Here is a 21,190-nt window from a genome sequence, read left to right on the forward strand (position 1 = left end):
TTGCAGAAAAAAGTCTTAATTTAAAACAGACATCTGAGCACCAGTTGTAAGAGATAAAGCAGTCAAACAGTTTTGAGACTGATATTAAGACAAAACCATGATGTTTACTGACAAACAGACAGGTATGTTGATTTAATCCAAAATGGTTGGAAACCCCACATCCATTCCCCTAAAAAATAAATTTCATTTGTAGGGGTTGTAAAATGTTGATGAAATCATCAATGACTGGTCAGTATAATTTCATTTAGTATGTAATATCCATCAATAATTGAAACAAAACAAATAATTCAACTGTTTTATTTAAACATGTACAACCAACACACTATTAACTCTATTGTTAATGTCTAACAGTATACATGTATATTAAACAAATCTGCTTGCAGTATTGTAACAAATATAAACTTACCAGTAATCACTAAAAGCATTGACCTGGCTAAAAATATTTCTAAATGAATGCTTAAAAAAAAAAATACTAGTAAGTAAAAAGTACAGATAACAGGACTAAAATGTAAAAGCATTAAATAATTTAAAAGCACTATTTTTGCATACAGTATATAAAAATAATGTACAGCTGTCAAGATGAGTTAAAAATATACAAGAAGTACATTTACAATCTAATAGGATACAGGTATTGGATCATGCAAGACATTTGAAAATATTTTTGTTATTGGTATAAAAAATAGCATCTTGTAAGTCCAGTTGAGTCAAGTCAAGTCATTTAATACATGTACATTACAACATACAGTAGTAATACAATATTGATTAATTACTCGAGATGATACAAATAAAATAAAATAAAACTGCAGCTATGTGCTCGATATTTAAATTTCATTGGTATATCATGTCTATAAGGATGACAAAAAAATATGTGAATCAAACTATGTAATTGGTCCATAAAATGTAATAAATAAGTAACAAAATAATATAAAAATATTTCATGTGTCATGTAAAAGTAATATTATTACATGAATTGGATTTGACCCATAAAATGAAGTCAATTTATATAATTACATGTACTAAAAACAAAAGACAATACATGTGAGTTTCCATATCCGAGTCATGGCTAGCATTTTGTTTGACATGATGTAGCTAAAAGTATTAATTACAATTTCACATGTGATTAGTTTGTGGGTTTGGTTTTCCCAATGTAATACACAGTTGTACCGGAAATGTGTTTGATGTTCTTGTGCAATATATACATGTGTGTCAATTGTGACAAATCAGAAGAAATGTTTAAGCTCAATACATTTACTATACAATGTATGATATTCACAATACATATCCCATATTCATGCACAAGTACGATTATTGGTTTAATAACATGTTGGGGAGACAGTTTTTTCCTGTTATAATGCACTTTAGCTAGTAGTCTTTGTATACAATTAATTTACCAGCCAGGCGAAATAACAGAGCCAAAATTGATTACATTTGTTGAATACCATAATAAGCAGCAGATACTGCCTGGTTTGTTTCCGTGCGTTTTCTCATCAACTCCATCTTACGAGACGCTCCATATAATTTGCTTGATGACTGTGCCGCATTCTGATGTAGAACGGTTGTGTCAAGATCAGAAAAACCACAAGCCCTCAAACTGGAGCCTTTCTGTGAATCAAGCAGAAAAGAGATATCTTATAGTTCCTAGTACATGTACCGGTATCTTTTTTTGGCTCATCTGAGCTAAAAGCTCAAACGAACATTGTTGTCCAGTGTCCCTCTGCAAACTTTTTACTTTTTCCACTTCTTCTCACAAACAACTGGGCAACATTTAAATCAAAATTGGCCCATAGCATTCTTGGGTGAAAGGAATTAAAGTTTGTTTTGCTGCCAAAAGCTTTTAAGTAATTTTCAGGATATTTTTTATTCATACATTAAGGCTGAGTTGATAAAAAAATTTTGCAATTGGTGCTCAGGTGAGCATTATGGCCTTTGAGCCTCTTATATATATACATTGTCTATGTTTGAAGGATCAAGTGTTTAAGAGAGTTTTTTCATCAAGGCTGGGCTTTGATAAAAGAAGGTTGACTATCAATGAATTAAATACATCAGGTTCTTTAATCTTTTTATCTCGTGACCCAATGTAATTGTAACAGGATAGGTTACATTTGGTGCCGTGGCCAGGATTGTAATAATGGACCAGGCCAGAATAAATATACCACATGCCGAAATTTGAATGATAAGAAAATCATTTACCCATGAAATAATTTCCGTTTAGACAAAAATATTGGACAACCTACAGAATGAGGTTTGAAAAAAGCACATGTTGAAATAGATAAGGAAAACCTCAATATACACACCTTAATGGTATACAGTTTTTCCAACGTTAGTAAAATCTTTCTCAATAGTGTTCAAAGGGTCTCCTTAAACCCAACATGAATTCATAAATAAGCATTATTTCCCTTTTATCTCCGATTACCGACCCTATCTTTCTTGACCAGTAATTATAACCCCAATGGCAGTAGAGTGATTGGAACTATTATAATGGAGATCAAATGCTTTTAAGAATTTCTGTCGGCTTTAAGACCGGCTTTAATACTAACCCTTTCCTTGTGAAGCTTGTTTACGACGCTAGACAATGTTTTGCTCTCCTCCATAAAGGCCACTTTGTCCTCTTTTTGTTTAAGATTTCGTGAGCCTTTGGAAATCATGAGTTTATTGGATAATCTGACAAAAAAGATGACAAATATTGTAATAATTAGTTACCTTTCAATTTAACTGTAATACATAATTAGGTAAGTTGATCGACTTGTGCATGGCAAATCTTTTGACTTACAAGTGTGAGCGGGCATTTTCCAGGTCGCCTTTGCTGGCCAGATAAGCGGTTTTCTGTACTGCTGCTGTTCCGACCACACTTACATTCATGGCCTACAAACGAAGATTTCAAATTGAATTTAAAACTCGATAAACCACACATCATGATAACATACCGTATATCCGGTAATTTTCGTGATGATCTAATTTTCGCTTTTTTAGCAACATCTTTTAAATCACAAAATATTGAATACGCAGAAATTATATTCTAAAGAAACTTTTTAAATAGCAAAAAGTGACTGGCGCAAATTAAAAATGCTACACACATATTCCCTATTTTCGCAAATTTTGTGACATGCAAAAAAAAGGGGTACACGGTACATGTATCACAATATCATCTTCAGATAACTTATTTTACATCACAAATTTGCTTCGACTTTCAACTGAATTTATGTACAGAATAAGTCCATACTGATCTTGGAAAACAAGTTGTTATACCCCCGCAAACAAAGTTTACTGGGGTACATGTTGTCTGTTCATCTGTCTCTCACAATGAATAGTAAAAATGAGACCATTGAATGAGCACACATAAACAGAATTATCATGGGTATTAATCTGTCTAAATCAATATTGTTTGTACAATTTGCTTTTTCCAAATTCTCTGCAATATGAAATAATTTTCATGTAAAACTGATGCATGCATTAACATTGACATAGTGCCACTTTGTAAATAAATGATAATGGCCAGTGGGTATCTGCAGGTATACCCAGCTGATTGGTTTATATATACCTCTTCCATGGCCTCTCTGCTATCTGTGGTTGATAAAGATTTGCTGATAGTTCTCAGCATTTTTCTGCCATCTTTTAATGTATAAGAAACCTGAACCTGTAGGGAAAACCAACTTAATAAGTACCAGGTATTTGATGCATCTAAGAGAGAGAGAGATATGAGAGAGAGCTGTAAACCAACTTTTTATTCGCATGCGAGAAATTTTTGCAAGGTTCGGGAAAGCCTCATTGTCGCAAATATTTCTTGCTGTGGAACAGTATATTTGCCATACAGTTGTAATAAAAAAAATAAACAGGTGTGGATAAGGATAGGTCGCAAAAATTAATCATCACAAACTGGTTGACATCTCGGGGATTCGCGAAATAAAGTCGTCAAGAATAATATTGGTTTACAGTATATTGAAACATTTGCCAGGTACCTGGATTGCTTACACCCAGGTATAAATGTAATTGTAGTTACGGTATAATTAATCATGTTTATTAGGTGTAATAAACCAGCACAGTAAAACATGCTTTAAAAATTACAAAATCTTGGTTTTTTTTTAGACGATTGCTTATTATAATATACATAAATTATATCATGTAAAATTGCTCCAATTTGTTCATTCACTTCCTCTTGGCATTTATTACTTTGCCAGCTGGGTGTATGTGTACTTGTTATTTTGTCTTTCAGAAAGTAACAAGTGGAAGAACTTAAAAAAATCTTATTGACTAACATGTATGTTATGCAGTACCATAATTATTATTTTTTACAATCTTAAAAATCCTCCTTACTTGAAATGGTATTTTTTCAATGTCCAATTTTTTTCCAGGATTTTTCAATTTATACACGAACGTCATGTCTGTATCTTTTGTAGCACTGCCGATTTCCTTCACTATCTTACTGCTTCCCTGCAAAATGTACCCTTATTAAAATATTGCATTTGCTGTGTAAGAGGAAATTCATATTTATACTACATAAACAACATTTTGGGAAAGTTCAAAGTAAAGTCAGTATTATAAAGCGGGGGGAAAAATATAAAGGTAATGTTTTTTTTCTGAATGTTTCAGCTATTCAAAATGTAGTTTGATAACGTTTACTACAAAAACATAGTAAAATTGACTTTAATGTCTAGGTGTATTACATTATTATTAATGAAGTATCTGATTACCAATGAAGTGTAAAAATAAAATCCAGAAGTATTACGAGATAATATTTGTGTTCCTCAAAAATTTGATACTGCTTACAAGCAAGATTGAGGGACAAAAATTATATTTCTATGCCAATAAAGATTTGCAAAAGGAAGAGATCTCCAGGAAAACCAATGCAAGTTTCTACTAAGTCTTTCTTATACAGGAATTCTCTATTGCCAAATGTTATTTTTCTCTACAGTTTTATTCATTTTTGCAAATTTTGCCTTCAGTTTCACTTGCAGAAAATTAATTATTTTTCTTTCCATTTAAACATGAATTATAAAAGAATTAACATACCTTTGGAAACCTGGGATCATCAACTTCCAGCTCAGGATGGAGAAAGAGTGTAATAGTCACATAGGTAGCAATGATGTAATTCTGTGAGATGAGTCGAAGCTGGCGAGATATCTCCAAGGGGTTGAGCACATTGATGGTTCCCCCAGAAATCTCAGCACACTTGCTGACCTTCTCTAGTCCTGTCCTCTCTCCCTCCACGGCTAGGATAGAGATGGTTATATTCTTCTCTTTGGCATATTCTCCTGCCTTCCAAGTGGAGAGAGACAATATTATATACAGGTAAGTTAATACATGTAATGAATAGTGAAATGCCATTGAAGGAAACCCATGGCCAGTCGTCTTGTTTATATACATCCTGTTCTAAACTTACACCAATTTGCTGAATTCTTGTTTTCATTTATTTAATACATGTACATGTAACTCATGCCTGAATTATTCCATCTTTGGAATCCCAAGGGTGTTTGGTCCATTCCGCTCTCCATATTAACATCTATGGGGAGCAGAGTGGAATGAAAATTGTGGAATGTATTATTAGATAGAGGGTATATATTTTTTACCATGAGAAAAATATATAACACCAGGTTCCTGTGTTCCAAAGCTGTTTTCTCAAAATCAGTTATGGTAATAACATGTTTATATATATATTAAGTTTAAAAGTTTGTATCTCATAGTAATTATCCACATGAAAGTAGGAGTTAGAGAACTATATTTGCATATCCATTGTTCTTTCCCACTGTAAGTCCATACGGAGGAACTGCAATTATTTTTCTATAATCGCAATTGCTCTGTCTGTATACTATGACGTCTTAAAGGTATGACGTCATATACTTTTCCATGACGTTATAGATTTTAACCACTATACCAAACATCATGTGTTTTTCTCCAACTCCATAAAAATTGATGTAGGCCTATTTAATTATAACATGTCTTATAATAACATTTTAAAGGAATTACTGTTATAACAAACCATTGATTCTGTTTACAAATTTATGTGGATTAAAAAGATACATTTATACAGTCTGAATGTTTATTTTGATGCAATAGCTGTCAAGGTCTACGCTAATACATGGTATTTGCGAGTGGTAAAATGCAAATATAAGTAATAAACAAGGATTATTTAGTGAAGATGGCGTTATGAATAGCAACTGCTCTGCTGGCATATTTTCCATGATGCGCGCTAGCGCATCATGGAAAATATGCCAGCAGAGCAGTTGCTATTCATAACGCCATGTTCACTAAATAACGTTGTTTATTTCTTAAATATACAAGGAAAAGGGGTTTAATATTTGATAAAGTGGAAACTTTTTAAAATCAATACATGCTTTTCTTTTTGCCGTATTGGATTTCTATAAATTCAAAAGAATTAGCACATTGCCTACCTTTATATAGAAGTGGTTGCCTGACTCAACTCCACAGCTGCTCAGGCTTCCTATGCCCCCATTGGGGGCCCCATCAGTGCACAAGACTATTTCAGATCCCACTGAACCATTGACAATTCCCATGGCAACAGAGAGGGCGGGCCCAAGACTTGTACATCCTTTGGGCCTCAACATGTCAATTATGGTTTTCATTTTACTGGTTAAAGAAAAAAACAATATTAATAGTTTTAATTTTGGTAACACATGCATGTAACAATTAATTTGATGTTTCAAAATCTCTCTCCATAAATTTTAACCTACTGGGAATATATTTTATGAGCATCTATTTAAAATAAAATGAAAAACTTTCTTTTTTTTTTCTTTAGCATTTGAGCTTGATTGCTTTGCAGATTTCTACATATATACTAATTTTTGTTTTTAAGATAACATATTTGATATCATTCTTTGTGTCTTGAAAGCCATACTCTAATGCAATTCTCGAATAAATTTGGTAAGAATTTTACTGGGCTATATACGGTAATTGTAATTACTCATAAGACTCGCTGAGAGGTTTGATGTGGTGCTCCCTTGAATATTTCTCGCCATATGAGAGTAGGGGATCAAACTCATTGTGGATATTGCTAGGAACTTCTTGTATGGTGTCACTTGTGCAGTCCCCGTAAACTTCCACTGCCGACTCAAACGTGATGAAAATTACTCGCCGCTCTGGATTTTCTAGGTGGAGACGCTCAATTTGTCTGAAGAAAAAGTTTAACCAAAATACCTATGCAACGTACTGAAAATTATGCACAGTGTTATTGATACATGTTATTACGAAATGACAACTCTCAAACTCCCTTTTTTTTAAAATTCAAAGTGCATGATGTATCATGTTTTGAATAAATTTACATTTTTCATTATTCAATTCTCCAAAATGATAAAATTATTAAAAAAAAAAAATTGTTTCATTACTAACCTTCTCAGGGCCTCTTGTATAGCCTGAAGTCTTGTCACTTGGTCACCTCCAGAAGCAAGATTTCCATCTCTTTGTCTCTTCCACTCGGCTATTAAAATACATGTAATTGAAATATTTAATGTATTTAACATATCATTGACTTATAGATTACTGTACTGTACAGATATTTTTTCATTTACTCCATGAGCAATTAAATTAGTTTTCTTTCATATATTATAAGTATTTAATTTACTCCGAGTGAGATTTTCTGATTCTGATCAAAAGTTATCTAACTGTATATCATGTAATTTTTCATTCAACAAATTTCACAAACATTCATTAGTTTTTGACAAATTAAGGATTGTTTATAAAAACACAACAACAAAAAGAGTGTGTCCAAATGACATCCTTTTTTATCAATGACAACATCAGTTGGATGAGAATATTCCTCACAACTCCCACTGTACGGATCCCATTTTCTTTAATCTTCTCACTATTTAAAGAATCTTGAGTTGGTTTTCAACAGGGTATTCTTCATAATTCGTACTACTAAATCTGGTGTCGGTGTTTGAAAATACAGTTTTAAAACGAATGTGCCTGCTCTCTTGTACGATTTCTTTTGAATAAAATTCATTCAGCTTTCTTCAGTATGAAAAATTCACTTTGTCCAAATCATGACCTAAGGGTGTTTGGAGTTGAGCCAAAATGGAGGCTTATTTTAAAGCTCTTGACATCATAAATGTTAAAAAAATCATATATTAACAGAGCACTGCCTTTCATACAAACAATTGTGGTTCAGTTGAGTTAAAAATGATAACATTTTCTTTGCAAAGGATAGACATATTGAAATGAAATTTGGTATACAGGTTTATCATGATAATTTCAGGTCAAGTTCGATATTGGGTACGATCAAGCAATTTTCGACAGAGTTATGGTCCTTGGACTTAGAAAAATTTGAGTTATTTGCAGTTTCCTCTCATTTTCTTCGCATAGGATAAACATATTGAAATGAAATTTGTTATACAGGTTTATCTTGATAATATCTAGGTCAAGTTCGATATTGGGTTGGATCGTGCAATTTTCGACAGAGTTATGGCCCTTGGACTTAGAAAAATTCGAGTTATTTGCAGTTTCCGCTCATTTTCTTCGCATAGGATAAACATATTGAAATGAAATTTGGTAGACAGGTTTATCATGATAATATCTAGGTCCAGATCGAGCAATTTTCGACAGAGTTATGGCCCTTGGACTTAAAAAAATAGAGTTATTTGCAGTTTCCGCTTATTTTCTTCGCAGAGGGTGCACATATTAATATGAAATTTGGTATGCAGGTTTATTAAAATAATATCTAGGTCAAGTTTGATTTTGAGTATGATAGAGCAATATCCAACAGAGTTATGCCCCTTGAACTTAGAAAAATTCCAAATATTTGAAGTTTACATTCATTTTCTTTCTGGATGTTTCCAAGGGAGGGGGCATAAGTGTTTCACAAACATCTCTTGTTTTGTTTTCAGTTCTACAGATGTCTATGTATATGATATCCCACTCACCCTGTAACTCTGGGAGTTGAGTGGTGCCTCCCATAGATCCACTAATGTCCAGACAGTATACAACATATCCACTTCCTGTTGTAGCTGGTTTCGTAGCCTCCGTTTTCTCAGCTTCTGCTCCCATGGCAACTTGTTCTTCTTGAGGTTCCGGAGCTGAAAGTGCATAATCAATGGTGTCTGCTTTGGGGATTTCCTCTTCTCTTACTTCAGTGGAGACATTTTCATGCCCACAAAACTCGCTAAATAATGCAGTATTAAAAATATTATTAGCATAGTACACAATTTTCAAAATGGTATAGCGAGAATATTTTTAAAAATAGCATGCGCCAATTTTTGTTGTAATTTGATATGCTGTAAACCAATTTTTAATCCAATGCGAGAAATTTTTGTGAGGTTGAAAAGAGCCCCTTTGTATGTTTCTTATCAAAACCAGTCCTGAAATGTTTCTGATACATGTATATTATTTTCCAGATAATATACATTTTAATCACGAAAAATACCTTGTAGTCAATGCAAACCTGTTTATTTAATTAGTAAATAATAAAATTGCAAATAAAGTCATCGCAAATAAAAGTTGATTTACAGTAGTTCTCCACTGTCAAAAACATAAAAGCATGATATGAAAATCTGCTAGGAATGAGTTTGCATGGTGATTTTATGCAAATATTAATTCCTTGTGTTTAATTAGGAATTTACAGTAATAATATATTATAGCTACCATTTCCAGAGCAATTTGTCTCCATCTTGCTTTGTATCTGAAACACAGGACAGCACGACTTGGCATTTATCACAGTACACGGGATCGCCGGTAGCAACGTTATCCATCTGGTCAAGGTCTTTCATGGAAACCAAGATAACATTGGTGTCTGTTTTCTTGCACTTGATGTTTTTGGTACAGTTCTTAGCATGAGTCCTCCTGGGAGGAGCCGAGGCTCGCCTGTTTGGGATCCCCCTTTGTTGCTGCTGCTGTTGTTGGACAGGTAAGTCGTCCGTAGTGGTTGACCTCCGTCTCCATGACCTTCCCCAGGTAAATATTCCACTCAGGGACGACATGAAGCTCCGGACTCTCGATTGTCTTCTGGAGCTATTCAAACTTCCCGAGTTACCTGCACCTAAAACCCAAATCATTTTAAACTATTAAGAAACTAGTCTTTTTTATAGTTTGCATCATATTATGGTTTATATCCTTTAATTTTTTCAATGATCTAATTTTTAGCTTTTCTCGTGATCACTTTTACATTGCAAAATTTACAATATGCAGAAATTTTATCTGGTATCAGTAGCTATTAGAAACTTTCTGAATCGTAAAAAATGACTGACGCCTATAAAAAAAAAATGGTTAATTCTCATTTCCTTCATTTGTGTAAATGTTGTGACACAGGAAAAAAAATGAATATACGGTATAAATCAACATAAAAATTTGTTGATAAATGCAACTTACGGTACATAATTTCAAAAACTTAATAAGAATACCAGATGTGACTATCAGAAACAGACTACATCTTTCACAAAAGCAGCTAATTTAGGTAAAGATAAACATTCTTACATTGTCAGTTTTTTTTAAAATTTCTTCTTTTCAAAAATGCTTTAACTTTTTTATACGGATCATGTTTTTTAAGTACCTAGATTTCCTTTTCCTGCTGCTCGTTTCTTTCCTTTCACTGTTATCATTTTACGGTAAGAATCCTCTATGGTTGGGTCATAGTTATCAACAAACTGGTCAGAAACGTATCTGATGGTCAGAGCTGATTTACCCACTGCGCCTGATCCAAGCATTACTATCTGCGAAAAATAGAATAATTTTCAAAATGACTTTGTGTTATACAAAAATCAATGTATCACATTAATAATATCATTGTTGATATTTTGTAAAGAGATTACACAAATCTTTATTTGATCTTGATTGGTTCACAATGAACCTGTCATGAAAAAAGAATACGGTAGTATATTCAACTTGATCAACAGTTTTGCATGAATTTTCAAAAGCTGAATAATATAATTATTTTGCCCTTATGAAAATACAATGTATTTGTGCTCCTTAGGATATGGATGCAAGGTCAAATTCCCAAGAGTCTCTATGATAGAACTAATTACAAATTTATCAGTTTCAGATGTCCTCTGCGAGATCATAAAAAATTAAGAATACATTGTATTTAGGTAAGAATGAACATAAGAGGACTAAAGATAATCAGTGATCTTACTTTTTGAGTAGATTTGTGGGTTGGAATTTCTAACACCAGTTTTTCAAACGCTTCCTTGACCCTGGTGCCAGTTTTTGCGGATGTCTCACAGAAAGGAATGCCCAGCTTATCAGCCACCTGCTGCCCCTCCTCATATGTCACCACTCGCTGGTCCTCCAAGTCGCATTTGTTTCCACAGAGAATCTGCCATTGATATGCATGAATGTATTCAAAATTACCACTCAATTAAGAATTTTAATAAAAAAAATTAATTTTAAGAATTAATCTTGCTAGATTGCAGATGTAACTTTTACAGTGATCCATTTCCAATCTATATACCCCTTAGATATTATTTTTAAAAAAATTAAATGCAATAGATAATTTTTAAAAAAATTCTTTTAATATGTGTATATATATATATATATATATATATATATATATATATATATATATATATATATATATATATATATATATATATATATATATATATATATATATATATATATATATATATATATATATATATTACATAAGTTTACTAGTGTATTCATGATATTCACTAGTCACTGAATATAATTAGAACCTTGGACTTTGGGTACAGTAGGGTCAAACAGCAGTATGACAAAGGCCTTTTTTTCATTGCTGGCCAGCCAGCCATGGCTCTTTGATATCCATAAATTTTGAGCATACTATATACACAAGTTATATATATACAATTGTATATATATTTTGCTCAAAACCAATGCGCATCATTATTACTAGTAACTTGTTTTGATGCAAGAAATAGTCTAGATTGTTATTAATACGTTCCTATACCGAAAGTCCAAGGTCATATGTTTAAATGGTTCTAAGTAAAATCCTAAACTAATTACTGCAGCTGAGTTTTCCGAGTTAGCCAAATTCTGAACAAGGCTAAAAATGGCGACAGCTTCATCAAAGGAAGCTCGCGAGACGATGCTGTACACAATGAAAAACCCATCTCCTGATCTCATATAGGCATCTCTCAAGGAGGAATACTCTTCCTGGCCGGCAGTGTCCAAAATGTCAAGGCAACATGTCTGTAAACCAGAATCAAATGAAAACCTTAAAAGAGCTGCAGTTTAAACCCACTTAGCCCACATTCTGAAATTCTCAATTCCCACCTGGCCAACATTTTTGCTAGCCAATTTAAGGGTTTTGAATCTCCAAAAATTGGGAGCAGACTGGACCAAAAAATACCATAATTGGCTAGCAAAGATTAGAACCTCTAACAATAGCATAGAGTGATCCAATAATTATATGGATGTTTTTCAGAGATAAATCAAAAGAGTCTGCAGAAAGATTATAATAATTATATTATAAGCATGTAAAATCAATTATATATAAGTTTGAAATGAATGTATACATACATGATTGTTTGTCACCTAGCTAGTACAATCTCAGAAGTGTTTCAGAGAGAAATTTATCATATTTATTCATCATTGTAGAACAATATTAATAATAACAAACCTCCTCATCTCCATTCTGAGGACTTGACTCCTCAATTTGTTCCTCAATATCATCCTCCTCAGGGATTTCATCTTCCTCTGTTTTGCCAACATAAATGAGATCTCCACCAAATTCCATATTTACCTTTAATTACGAATGTCAGCTGAACTGCAAATTATAGTTATAATATCAGTTATCAATAATTAAGGGTACAGTCTGTAATGTTATCAGTATGTAGTGAAAGTACTAGAATTACCTCCCTTGCCCAATCGATTATCAATTTAACTACTACATTTATACAGGCCTTTGGAATATCTAAAAAAAAAAATATTCCATTATTTTATTGCGCTATACCACAAGGTCATCTAACGTTTGATTGCATATGCTGTTGCAACTCTGATTATTGACCAATAACTTCTATAAATAAGTATTACAATTCAATATACTTGTAAGTTGTCAAAATTGTTCCGAAAGGCATTACTGTAGAGGCGGCTTTTATTTGCACAATTAAGACTTGACATATAATTTGAATCAATGTACCTTAATTAAGGCATATTGTTTTATATATTCAAAACATAGGTTACATATGACATAAACATGTCTTACCTGTAACAAGAAGATCTCTCGTTTCTATGAAAGCTGGTTTTCCCCACCGTCTGTATATATATAACTTTATAGATAAACACGCGTGCTGATTGGTTGATATAAATAATCAATCTAAAAATATAAATTACAATGATTTTACAGGAGCACGGATCAATACGAGAGAAAATGATGATTTGAAAACACTGTATCAATTTAAAATTCCTCGTTCAAATAATAAAATGAAGTTGTTAGAGGTTCTTAAGTTCTGTGAAAATACTAAAGTGTTTTCTACTGCGTGTGAGTTGCGCCTAGACAAGCCATGGCATCTTTATATATTGTAATATTATTTACTATATCATGCATCTCCACGTGGTATTTTTTTGCCGGATTGTATGATCCCCCTGACGTACACGGCAGAACTATCTTAAATGATTTTTTCCAAAAATCAGATTTTTTTTAAATATGTATCTTATAGAAACAAAAATTGGAAATTGCAGTTTTCCTCTGCAAAATTTTGTTTCAAGTTGGCAGTTTTTCACAACAATGAGATTCCCCTTTTATAAAGCGTGAAATCTGCCTGTATATATAACCATTTTCAAAATTTATTTCACGGTCGGTCTTATAAAAGGTAGTACCAACTTTGCAGATAAAATTGTTCACTGATTATTACAACGATGCACGCCAAAAAAAAAAATTACATTCAATTCTGTAACTTTGATTTTTCCATTTTATGATCAACTCCTTTAGGGAAAAATAACACAGGAACTGCATTACATTCTTTATGTGATCTGAAAAATCACGGAATGCACGAAATAATCATGATGACGTCAGACTCAATCAAGACGATCTGTCAGACTGGGTGTTTTTTATAATAATGTAGTGGTGTACATTGAGAATGGTTTAGTCAATTTTATCTGACATTTTTTACGATCAATTTATTGTGTAACAGTATTGTTACCAATCCCACATTTGGGGGGGGGGGGGGCAATTAAACACCGACGGAGATAGGGAACAGAGATAAAACTAGGGCAAGATTAACTAGCCTAAAGTCGGAACACTAATATTCCCACAGACTGTTACACGTTTCCTAAACAACTATTTACAGATTAGATTTTTTTTCTAGGTAAAGTTGGCGGGTTGGGTGAATTGAATTCGGAAAGGAGGGGGGTGTTGCGAAACGCCCCTTTGCTGCGTGCCTGGTTTATTACGCCTTTACGGGCCGCCGGAAGGCGGTCCGTTATTTGATACACATTTAAATATTGTTACTGCGTTTCTGCGGGACAGTTCTTTTTTAATAGAATTAATATTATGCTTAATTTTATGAATTTAAAGTAAATTTGCAGGTAGAAATATGTTTTATGCCTTTTAGAAAATATCACATATTTTTTGTTTTACTCATAAATGAAAAGTAGGTCATACTTAGTAGATTGTCGTATTTGGCGCGTTTTTATCGAGACTATAATCTATTCGGAAAATTTCGGAGTTTTTCATTCTTTTCAAAAACAATGCATCTGTATGCGGGACATACTAAAGACCTGAAATACTAAAGACCTGAATGTCATTAAATTTTATGTAAATGATGTATTTGAATTTCTATGTGCCGTGTCAAATAAAATGACTTTGCGTGTGTATTTATTATATTTCCATAGAAAATGTGGTAGAAAATATCCTGAAATGACATTTATTTTAATTTTATATCATTTATTTACGCAAGAATATGACAGAAATGAAAATTTGAATTGACTGGAAAATTTGAACTTATCCATTTTTATTTTATTATGAGGTCCCTTGAAATCATATATTAAATTAATGCATTAAGTTTTCATTCAATACTATGCAACAACAAAAAACCCAAAATGGTTAACCGTTTGAAATTCATAATCTCCAAGAGAAAAATGATTTGTTGAACTTTGTATTAGAGTAATGTACAAATCATGCAGTGTGTTCTCCATTACTTCATACTATGGCAATGATCATACAATTTCCGTTAGAAATGCTTTCAGTAACGAAATCGATTCTTTATGATAATAGTAAAATGTTAAACTTCAATCTCAGATGGAGAGAACTAATATAGGCTAGTATTGCTTGCTGTTCAATCCAGATTCATTTATATACTTATATGTATATTTTTGAATAAAATATTTCTTAAACTTACTTCAAAACAAGTTGCTGAAAGTATATTAAAATTTACCATAAAAATTAGTACAACCAACTCTTCTTCTTTGTGGTGTGTTTTTATGTAAACAATCAATGATTCATACAACAATTATATTTTTGCGGCCCATTTGACGCTTGCGTCAATATGCTTTCTTGTACTACTTGTTACCCAATAACAAGGCTAGACTGGTTGGGTGTCATTGATTACGAGCGCGCCTCGTATACCCGGATGGCGCAGTCGGTGTGTCAGGATCGTTGTCAAACCGAAAGTTGACCCTTTTCCGTGTATTATCTTATGAGAAACGAATTTCGATTATTTTGGAATTGATGTGCATTTTGTAAGTAATTTTTATCTAAACTATAACATTCAGACATAGTTTTGAGAGAAAATTAAAATGTTCAAATGTTCTGAACACAGTGTACACAGTATATACATTTTGCCAGAAAAGTACATGTGATATTAAATCTGATAGATGTATATGTATACAAACGATATTTTCAAATCATATCATGGCAAAATCATCTGATTTTGTTGATGAAAAAAGATAATCAGTTATACATGAGAAGTTTTTTTTCAACCAATCCTGAGCATTTTTCTTATTCAAACATGACATGACATGCATTCTGATAGCGGCTGCGCATTATATGTTGTTACCTTTGTCCTACTGACATCTTGTTAAAGGTATCTTAGACGAGGTATTTAGGCACGTATGTTAAAGCTCTTTAAAAAAATAACGCACTTAAAAAAAAAATAAAAGTGCGTTAATTTTGGGACCAGTTCAACGCGCTTTGTTTTTTTTTCAAAGTGCGTTGATATCCTTGATATCATTCAGACACGTATGTTACATGTATGTTACAACGCACTTTGAAAAATATTTTCGAAGTGCAGAAATCTTAGGACCAGATCAACGCGCTTTGGAAAAAAAAAAAAGTAAACAAAGTGCCTTGATATCTTTGATATGATCTTTTAGAACATCAGTGCGAAAGAAAAAAGCCCTATAACATAATGCTTATTTTTTAGTTATGATTTAATGGTTGTCAATGTAACTTTTTTATAATGCAGTGATTTGTTTGATTATAATTTAGAAAGAGTGCTTATGATGAATCACTTCATGACTTCCAGATTCTTTAACATACCATTGGTGAAATTAATGTTTGGCCAGCTCGTTTTTTTTTCAATATCACTGTACCTAATTTAGCTTATTTCTGTTTCCGTTCTTATACATTTGCTTCAAATTGCTGAATATTATATGTTTTGGAAGGAAAGATGAGGGGTAGATGACCTTCTTCCTGTAATCAATTAAATGATGCACTGGTAAATTGACCAGTATCATTGGTTAGCCCCCACCCCCACCCCCCCACCCCCACCCCGTTCTTAAATACGGTAAATGAGATTCACTAGTGTTAATCATCATACTATACTAAAATAGTTTCTCGATAATAAAAAAAAAAATGTTGTTGTACAGCCATAACGCAGTTTGAAAAAAACTTTCCAAAGTGCATTAACTTGGTTATAAATCTCAAATTACTAATCAGGGCGGGGAAGGGGGGGGGGGGGTAATTCATCAAATACTTTAGACGTTTGGTTTAAAAACAATTCTGCTGCGATAAAGGGGGCTACGTGCCTGGTATGCAATCTCTTAGGTAAATTAAAGTTCATGTAATGGACAGGAGTTATCTCTCTTACACCAGGACATTATTTTATTTATGGACAGAAAAAAAATTTCCAGACAATCTTGACATTGTGTATAAGTAATTAAACATGCATTTATTAAAAACAACATTGAAGGTCTAATATATCTTGTTTGCAACTTGCACGATTGTTTTTAGTTGCTCTTGAAAAAATACCAAACAGTCATGTATCCAAAAAAGAGTCTTGGAGAACTAATGTTTACAAAACAAAACGAAACAAGTATTTGTACGAATATATATGAATTATTTGATATGTAAATATAGATTTGATATCATTCGTCGATCGGTCGTCTTCATTTTCATGTATGTATTCGAACAAAGGACTATATATGGTTTGAGCCTAAAATGGCCCCCTCAAATGAACGTTGTCATTTTACTGTAATTCTTTATTTTATTTGTACACATATACATTTGAAGTTTTTTCATAATTTTCATTTTGAATTTGGTGCCCACAATTTAAAAATATGACATCATAAAGTTTACCTTTTCCCGCCATTTTCTCATTTTTAGCATAAAACGACTTGTTTTGAGGCAGTTTTTCTTTAAGGAAACATTGAGAGACTACTTGAACAAACAAAATATTTTCACCAAAGATGTATCTTTCCAATACTTATAAGTGACAACAAGATCGTTCTTGTTCAAAGAGTCGCTCTATATTTCCCATTCGAAAAAAGATAAGAAAAATGTCAATTTTTGGTTGATTTTGATTGAATTATAAAAATAGCGTCACTTCTGATGTCATATACTGCCAGTGAGCGCATATAAATCAAATAAATAGGTGAAAATCATATTTCATGTAAACTCTTTTATAAAATAACACAACAAATTAATGTACCTAAATAATTTTAAAAATAGCGGATTTTGGGGGCCAAATTTGACTAATATCATATATAGTTCTTTATGAGATTATAAAATATTGACATTTTGGACATCAATGTTTACAGGATGTACAGTCTCTAATGATGGCAACTAGAGATGAAGCCCAGGATCTCGTGGAATGTAACCTGTGTCAGCAACCAGTCTCGTTTTTCTGCAGACGATGCGGGGTCAATCTCTGTGAAACCTGTATCGCAAAACATCTACGTGTGAAATCTAAAAACGGCCACGACATTGTAGATTACACCAGCAAGGATGATGACGACACATGCTACTGTGATTCCCATCCCCAAAACGATTGTTCCGCATACTGCAAAACTTGCGAAGCGCCAATATGCATGCTTTGCGTTTCTATCAAACACAAATCGCATGAAATGTCCGAGCTTTCCGATAAAATTGAGGAACTTTTAAAAGTTATCGCGAAGGAAAATGATCGACTTCAGTCATCTAAACATGAGTTAGAAAGAATTATGGAGCACACGACGAAGCTGTTGTCCTCGATATCCTCGATTTACCAACTAAGGAAAGATGAAGTTAAAGCGCGAGGAGAAGAGTGGCACAAACAGATCGAGGAGACCGTGAAGACACTTCACCAAGAACTGGATGACATGCAAAAGGAACACGAGGCTGTACTGCAAAAACAACAGGAAAAGTTTAAGGAATTGATTGGAAAAGTGGATGAAATGAACGTGAAAACAACAAAATTACAGAAATCAAAGAACGTCACAGAAATGCAGACTTTTTTACCAGTGATTGAAAAACAAGAAACATTGAGCGAGTACACTCAGTATTTATTTCCTACATTCTATGAATGTAAAATAGATGCAAATTATTTGCAAACTTATTTCGGGTACGTTGATAAAATGCAGGAAAAGAAAACTTCGCTCATGGAAAATGATTTCAAAGAAAACGATTTACCGGGTAGAAGAATATTAGAGGTACCGACAGTTACATCTGTTATAGACACTGGGTTCCCTGCTAATGAAGAGAATAAAAATCGTCTGTATGACATGGCCGTTACCGACGATAACAAAGTGTGGGTGGGAGGACATAGCAAAGAACTGAAGTTGTTCGATATCCAGGGACATCTCCACCACACCGTCAGCATTACTGCCCTAGGCGGGTACTTATGTATGTACAACAAACAAGTAGTGTACAGTGGAGGTAAAGCCGTGAGAATGATATCTGACACCGACACTGTGGTGACGATGTTCACTACTGGGGACTGGGTGCCACGTGGCGTCACAAGCGCGGCGTCCGGTGAACTACTGGTCTGTCTCCGTAAAGACGGTCAGAACAAAGTCGTCCGATACAGCAGTACCGGTACCGTGCTCCAGGAAATCCAGTACGACTCGCAGTGTCAACCACTGTACAAATCGGCGTATTACATCACTGAGAATGTCAACGGGGACATCATTGTAACTGACTGGCAGAGAAAAGCAGTCATTGCTGTCGATAGATTGGGCATATTCCGGTACTCATATTCTGGTGTTAGATCTTCTACGGTAACCACTGATTCTGTCGGTCACGTCATCGCTACTGAATACATAGGAGACAAGATTTATATGCTGGACAGAGACGGGCGATTCCTGAGGTGCATTATTCCCGACGGAGGAATAAAAAAACCACGCGGCGTGTGTATCCTTGGTCACGGTGAGATGATGGTGGGAGAGAATCTGACTGGAATCGCCAAAAGAATCAAGTACTTAGAAGAGTGAAGACCTGCGAGTGTTATTTATCAATCTTTTACAATAATAACATTGGGTATTGGAAAAGGATGACTTGTTTGGACTTCTTGCACAATTTGCTAAACCATATTGCATTATATGCATTATACATATATTAGATTAATAAAAAACACTATTCAATTTCGCCACTTGGTTTTAATATTTCAATGCGAAAATAATTGTTTTATATACAGTATGAATAATTAATCATATTTCATTAATCTCTATTGCTAATGACAATTTTGTTTTGATTTTATGATTTTATCAAAGAAGATGGGGGAATAAGATGGCGCAACTGCCCATTTGGTTTAGTCGTAAAATACAATTTCAAATTTAACATTTTTTTCAATTAAATATATTTGATATGTTATAATACAAGCTTACAAAAGGGTAATCTCTAACTATATTCAGTTTGAAAAAAGATAAGAAAAAAATTATATCCTAAAGTTTTGGTGGTATCGAACCCACAACATAAAAACCCAAGTTCTATAAAACTACCTAATGTCTGGTGCTCTAACCACTGAGCCCTTTTCATTCACAACAGAAGAAATGTCATTGAAGTTCTAAAAATGACACTATTTGGAGGTTTTGACACGCATACGCCAGTTTAAATCAACCTATTTCAAGTATTTAAAATATTTAAGGGTTACAAACCGATGTTACGTTAAATATACATTGTGTTTTTTTTAATTATCTGCAGATATAATGATTTTAATTTTGCAGTATCTAATCATTCCTCATGTGGGCATTTTCCACGCCTTATTCACCAATCTTCTTAAGATTTCTGACCGTAGATTTGGACGGTACTAGGTATTCTGTCTGGAACGGGTTGAGGGAAACAAATACATGTAGGTAGGTACATGTATATCGTATTCCTGGAGGTCTACCGAAATGCATTTCCTAGTCAGGTGGTCAATTTTTTTTGTCACCTGAAACGGTTCAAAGAATTTTATGAAATTTTGTCTTTTTTATTCCAATATTTTGAACTTAGAATTTGACTATCAAAGCACTAAAACAATTTCTCGGCGTAAATCCTCTATATAATTGCAAAATACTTTTCCTATTTTGAAGCTTACAAGTTTGGCAATTATTGGATAATGATATAGAATTTTATGAAACTGTGTAGTTAATATCAAAAGGAAATTATAATTCGATTATTTTTCTTGGAATTTTCCCAAGTGGACTTTACAAGTTATGCGTTTATTTTTAATTTACAACTGACATTGGTCTAAAACAACTGAATATAATTCAAGAAACTTCGTAGTTAATATAAAGAAAAAAAATAGATATGCTAATTTGCATGATTTTGATGTTATGGTTTTTTTCTGGGACTGTCCCTTGTTCTGTCCCTTTATTTAATTATTCTGTGTATTCGGTGCATATGATACCATTGTAGTAACGCTCTTCGCAAAATTACGAACTTCGAAAATAAAACACCCAAAGATCGCACTTCTACTTACTTTAAAAATATCTTTTAAATGGACAAGTCAAAGCACTTTAATGAAAAAAAAATTTCGAAATGCGTTATGAGTTTATAATCAACATTTTTCATGACTGAGACCATTAATGCTATTTATACCGAAATATTTGGGGGTTTTTTTTTGTCAAGCTACATACGTTAAAATCTGTCTTC

At 33.1% G+C, this 21,190-nt stretch overlaps 2 protein-coding genes across 4 annotated transcripts; one reads left to right on the plus strand and one right to left on the minus strand.

The window, feature by feature from the left end:
• Nucleotides 1-281: 281 nt before the first annotated feature.
• On the minus strand, nt 282-13,244 carry LOC105338991 (circularly permutated Ras protein 1). 3 transcript variants are annotated; one of them, XM_011444360.4, is made up of 16 exons: nt 13,127-13,244; nt 12,542-12,664; nt 11,926-12,111; nt 11,072-11,254; nt 10,493-10,652; nt 9,589-9,982; nt 8,871-9,109; nt 7,342-7,429; nt 6,917-7,123; nt 6,387-6,582; nt 5,008-5,253; nt 4,312-4,428; nt 3,539-3,634; nt 2,771-2,862; nt 2,538-2,661; nt 282-1,602 (listed from the first exon to the last, which is right to left on the minus strand). In XM_011444360.4, the coding sequence occupies exons 2-16, from the start codon at nt 12,656-12,658 to the stop codon at nt 1,423-1,425; spliced, it is 2,625 nt and encodes an 874-aa protein (XP_011442662.3). In that variant the 5' UTR covers nt 12,659-12,664; nt 13,127-13,244; the 3' UTR covers nt 282-1,422. The 3 variants fall into 3 exon arrangements, with proteins under 3 accessions (XP_011442662.3, XP_065944940.1, XP_011442652.3); XM_066088868.1 differs by having other exon boundaries at nt 9,589-9,981; nt 10,501-10,652; nt 12,542-12,688; nt 13,127-13,219; XM_011444350.4 differs by having other exon boundaries at nt 12,542-12,688; nt 13,127-13,219.
• A 2,205-nt stretch (nt 13,245-15,449) lies between these two features.
• On the plus strand, nt 15,450-19,967 carry LOC105338975 (uncharacterized). Its single transcript, XM_011444331.4, has 2 exons — nt 15,450-15,600; nt 17,899-19,967. The coding sequence occupies exon 2, from the start codon at nt 17,914-17,916 to the stop codon at nt 19,546-19,548; it is 1,635 nt and encodes a 544-aa protein (XP_011442633.3). The 5' UTR covers nt 15,450-15,600; nt 17,899-17,913; the 3' UTR covers nt 19,549-19,967.
• Nucleotides 19,968-21,190: the final 1,223 nt, after the last annotated feature.

This window comes from Magallana gigas, chromosome 6 (assembly GCF_963853765.1).
Source record: "Magallana gigas chromosome 6, xbMagGiga1.1, whole genome shotgun sequence".
Taxonomy (NCBI): domain Eukaryota; kingdom Metazoa; phylum Mollusca; class Bivalvia; order Ostreida; family Ostreidae; genus Magallana; species Magallana gigas.